Source organism: Frankliniella occidentalis, unplaced genomic scaffold (assembly GCF_000697945.3).
Source record: "Frankliniella occidentalis isolate FOCC.00 unplaced genomic scaffold, Focc_3.1 Scaffold3, whole genome shotgun sequence".
Classification (NCBI taxonomy): Eukaryota; Metazoa; Arthropoda; class Insecta; order Thysanoptera; family Thripidae; genus Frankliniella; species Frankliniella occidentalis.
In genome coordinates, this window is record NW_026267133.1 from 3,262,220 (window position 1) to 3,266,861 (window position 4,642).

The window sequence follows — 4,642 nt, forward strand, 5'->3', positions numbered from 1 at the left end:
AAAACGACCCTGAAAATCCCAGGTCGCTAGCTCAATTCGTTCTTGAGTTATCGTGCGTACAGACAAACAGACACACACACAGACAGACAGACAGACAAACAGACGCGAAACTTTTTGATCATCAGTGGAGTAATAGGCTTCGCTAATCGCTCAGCCAACAAAATATGTTGTAAATTTGCGGTAACCCACTTTTCCTTTTTGATCAATTCGATACGAAGTGCTTGTAAATTTACAATATTTCAAATTTTACTTTTACGACACACATCATGGAAAACGTCCCGTCAACCTGCGACTATTTTCCACAGTGGCCTTACCTGTTATCATCACAAGTAGCGTTTGTCTGCCCCGATTTGCTTTTGCCGTGTGATCGCTCGGTGTCGGACGGCGACGCGTTCCTCTTTCTGCTGCCGTTCATTCTGCGCTAAACGAGGGGAAAACAGAAGTTAGCTCACGGTAGCAGTCCATTCGATACTACTCCTGCAGATCAAACTGCACAAACGTGCCATCGTACTAAATATATCGAGCCGTTAGCTCTAAGCTCTCCTGACGTGAGTGGTACCTAAGCTTACCTTCTGTCTGGGACTGCAACGATGCGAATGTGACTCAACGCGTGCTCGAGATGGACTCCGACTGGGACTGGGCACTGTGCTGGAGCTGAGGTCCTTACTGGCTGCTTGCTGAGCTGAGACTGACGGACGTCTGACAGTCTGGTCCAGGGTTGCCAGGAGCCGAGCGAGTCAAGTCGCCCGAGCCGAGCGCGAAGTGCGCCCGAGTGCGCCCGGAGCCGTTCGGCCAATGAAATCGCCCGAAAACGCCCGAAATCGCCCGGGGTATTCAAAAATCGCCCGGCTGGCGCCCGGGATTTTCCGGGAATTCCAGCTTGTCTAAGGGTGTTTTGTCACAAAAATTTGCATAAAGTTGGTAATTATGCTTTGTTATCGTGCCTTACATCGGCATTTTACACATTTCCTTCGAAAACGGGTGAAATAGGCCTAAAAAACATCAAAAAACACCAAAAAAACGGAAAGTCGCCCGAATCGCCCGGTTCAAAATAAAAATCGCCCGGAAATCGCCCGGGCGCATTTGGACCTTAAAAGTGCGCCCGGAGTCACCAAAAATCGCCCGGCGGGCGCAAAATCGCCCGGTCTGGCAACCCTGGTCTGGTCTGAGTCTGGCCTGGCCTGCGATGAGCTGAGCCTGAGCTTGAGCTCGTCCGCTGCTGTGGATCTCGGCAGCGGCGGCGCCGCGTCACCCTCCTGGGTCTTTCCGCGGCCAATCTCGCTCGTCGCCAACCTGACCTGGGACCTGCTGGGGAGGCTCCGACCGGGGGGCGAGGGGCCCTCTGGCCCTCTTTCCCGGCTTCCCCCTACCCTGTGTTGCTCGTGCGCTTGAAAAACCCCATCGTGAGTGAACGCCCCAGGCTACCTGTGTTGGTGTCGATACCGACAAGCCAAAAACGTGTAGGCATAAAACCGCAGTAGACAAATGTATTTCGGATTTTAAAAAGTGCATCCATGAGCTTACATGTACAAATGTCGAAATCTAGCCAGTAGATTCACGCGACCACAAGTAGTGTTTCATTTTGTTTCTCCCCGCGGAGTCGAGCGCCGTGCGCGGGTTCGGGCTCAAAGCAGCGCCCAATAAATAAGTGCAAAACCTCGCGCAAAACTATTTTTTTTGGGGGGGGGGGGAGCTCCCTCCTGGACTCCCCACCGCCGCCGTGTGTTGCTCGTGCCTGCTCGTGCGCTTGAAAAAAAAAAAAAACCCATGTGAGTGAACGCCTTACACTTGCAGGTGTTGTGTTGTCGCTAGATATTGTTTCTCTCGTCGACCCGTGTACGCCGTGCGCGGGTATATAGGCCAAAGGAAAGCGCCAATAAACCAAAAGAAATGGAGGTACAAAACCGCAGTATATATGTATTTCGAATTAAAAAGTACATGGGCTTATATGTACAAATGTCGAAATCTAGCTACATTCACGCGGTCTATAGCAACACGTTCTGCCACACGGCTGGGAGGCCAACCCTCAGAGCATTGGAATAAGGCCTCCTCTGACCGGCGGCCGTCTCTAGCCGCTTAGGTCAGAGAAGGCCTTTTTGCAATGCTCTGCCAACCCTCTCCTCTGCGGGTCAGTCGGATTCAGAGTCAAAGAAGGACTCGGAGGAAGAGGTAGCCTCGCCGGTGGCGGGGCTACCGCTGCCCCCCTCGAAGCGCACCTCGTCCAGCACGCACTCGCATGTCGTCTCGCCCGCGTCGTCGCACCTGCAGGTCGCCTCGTCGTCGCACTCACAGTCCGACTCGTTCTCGCAGTCGCAGAACCGGTTGGGTTCGCCCTCGCACGTTCCGTCGCAGAGGATGAACGTGAACGCCTTCATGCGCTCCGTGACGTGGCCCAGGACGCGCGCCTCGTCGCGCACGTGCGTCTTGGTGCACACGGTCCTCTCGAGCACGTAGTACTTGGCCCTCGCCCTGACCGGGAGGAAGAGGACGGTGCCCTCGGGTAGCACCTGCCCCTCGGCGACCGCGGGCAGCCGCTGCACCAGCGGGCCGAGGCCCCTGGCCGCGCTCCTGGGGTAGCCCTTGGCCTTGGCGACCCCGTGACGCTCCTCCAGCACGCCGCACACCATCCTGCTGCCCTTCAAGGCCTTGACGATGACCCTCCTGTCGTCGGCCGTGAGCTCGTCCTCGGAGAAGGCCAGGCGGAGGGTGAAGTCGCCCGCAGTCATGCCATCGTGACCACGTTCTACGGGGTCGATGGAGCACTTGAGGACGGCCGGCGGGCCAGGCTGCTGGCTGGCCTTCAGGTCACCTGCGGCCTTCTTCGACTGCCCCTGCGACGATCGTGTTTTGTTCGGCCGCCCGTTGCTGCTCTGCGACGAGGCGATCCTCTTTCTTTTGCCGTCCATACTGCAAAACGGAGATACAAAGCAGGTTAGGTTAGCCAGCTGCGTACCGCGAGGGGAACATTTGTCATACCGTTCGCTAAGTAGCACAAATTTAAAAGGCCTGTTTGACTTGAAGTGCACGCATTAAAATCTCATGAAATGTTTTACAACGCATTTCTGTAAACGTGCGCTATTTGGGTATCATTTTTAAAGCAGTTATGGACAAACTTTCTCATAGCTGCAATTCGATGCCTCCTAACGACAAAGTTCGATCTTCAGCGGCACGGTTACACAAAGTTCGATCTTCAGCGGCCCGGTTACACAAAGTTCGATCTGCGTTGGCCCGGTTACACAAAGTTCGATCTACATTCCGGCGGTTTCTGCAGCGCAGCCTAAATGTATTCATATTCTCGACAATATCGCAGATAGAAAAAAAGTAAAAACTGCTTCATGTTTGTAAAAGATCAAAGAACAACATACTCCAAAGAAAAAATTGGATGCTATCGCAACAAGACTGTGGTAGAGGTCTAAACTTGCGACTCCCGCGAGCGGCGAAAAGCAGATCGAACTTTGTGTAACCGTGCCGCTGCACATCGAACTTTGTGTAACAGGGCCGCTGAAGATCGAACTTTGTGTAACCGTGCCGTTGAAGATCGAACTTTGTCCTTAGGAGGCATCGAATTATTTCTCTAAATTTGTTCATATGCTATATTCACTTAAGCGGTCATATGCGAGAGCGTACTCGAGAGCGTAAAGCGTAAAGCGCAGCCGCTGGCGTAAAAGAGCGGAGTGGTGGTACGTGCCCTAACCTCATCTTGGTGCACATTTGGTTTTGACGAGTGTTGAAAAGCATTTTCTGGACTTGTCATACATTCGGACTCTCCCGTACTGATATGTGACCCTTTTTAAGAAGATGTCATGCAAAATATGTGCCAATGTTAAGTCGGGGAGCGTACCCCCACTCCGCTTGGCTGCGCTTTGCGCTTCACGCTTTACGCTCTCGAGTACGCTCTCGCATATGACCGCTTAAGTGAATATAGCAATAATGACGTATGAAATAATAGCGCACTAGCTGAACTCTCTCGAGTGGAATAGCCAGACCGCGCACCGGGCGTCAGCGCACCGGGCGTCAGAAGGGGAGTGCAGTGGGCAAACCCGCCCGTCTCACAGGCGCACTGCACGAGACCACGGGCCAGATCGGCGTGGTGGAAGACACGGCCTTACCTTCTCTTTGAAGCTGCGGAGCTGCGACGATGCGTGAGCTGTGACGTGTGCTGGTGCTGGTATGGCGACGGACCCCGACTGGGCTGGGCTGGAGGTGAGGTCTGAGGTCTGAGCTGGCTGCTGGCTGAGCGGAGACTGACGCCGACGCCTGGCCTGCGACTGCGACCTCCTGTGCTGAGCTCGCCCGGCACCCCAGGCACAGCAGGCAGCCGCGGGGTGCCGTCTCGGCCCTTGCTGGCCGCCACCCTGCCGCCCTGGTGTGGTGGGTCTTTCCGGTGTTTTCGGCCCATCCCGCTCGCGATCTCTCCTCTCGAGGGTCGCCTCCTACCTGACCTGACCTGTGCCCTGCCGGACTCCCCACCGGGTGTTCCTCAGGCACATGCGTGCAACCGGAGTGGGCACCCAAGTATGTCAATCCAAGTATGTGCACCGAAGTGGTGCACCGAAGTGGTGCACCCAAGTGGTGCACCCAATCCCAATTATGTGCACCCAAGTGGTGCACCCAAGATGTGCACCCAAGTGGTGCACCCAAG

General features: G+C 54.9%; 1 protein-coding gene across 1 annotated transcript; it reads right to left on the minus strand.

Moving 5' to 3' along the window:
- Positions 1-1,901: 1,901 nt before the first annotated feature.
- On the minus strand, positions 1,902-4,232 carry LOC113204670 (uncharacterized). The gene is made up of 2 exons (XM_026419924.2): positions 4,110-4,232; positions 1,902-2,907 (listed from the first exon to the last, which is right to left on the minus strand). The coding sequence occupies exon 2, from the start codon at positions 2,904-2,906 to the stop codon at positions 2,130-2,132; it is 777 nt and encodes a 258-aa protein (XP_026275709.2). The 5' UTR covers position 2,907; positions 4,110-4,232; the 3' UTR covers positions 1,902-2,129.
- Positions 4,233-4,642: the final 410 nt, after the last annotated feature.

Excerpts from the sequence above, each read along its gene's own strand:
- LOC113204670 (XM_026419924.2), bottom strand. The coding sequence starts at position 2,906 with ATGGACGGCAAAAGAAAGAGGATCGCCTCGTCGCAGAGCAGCAACGGG.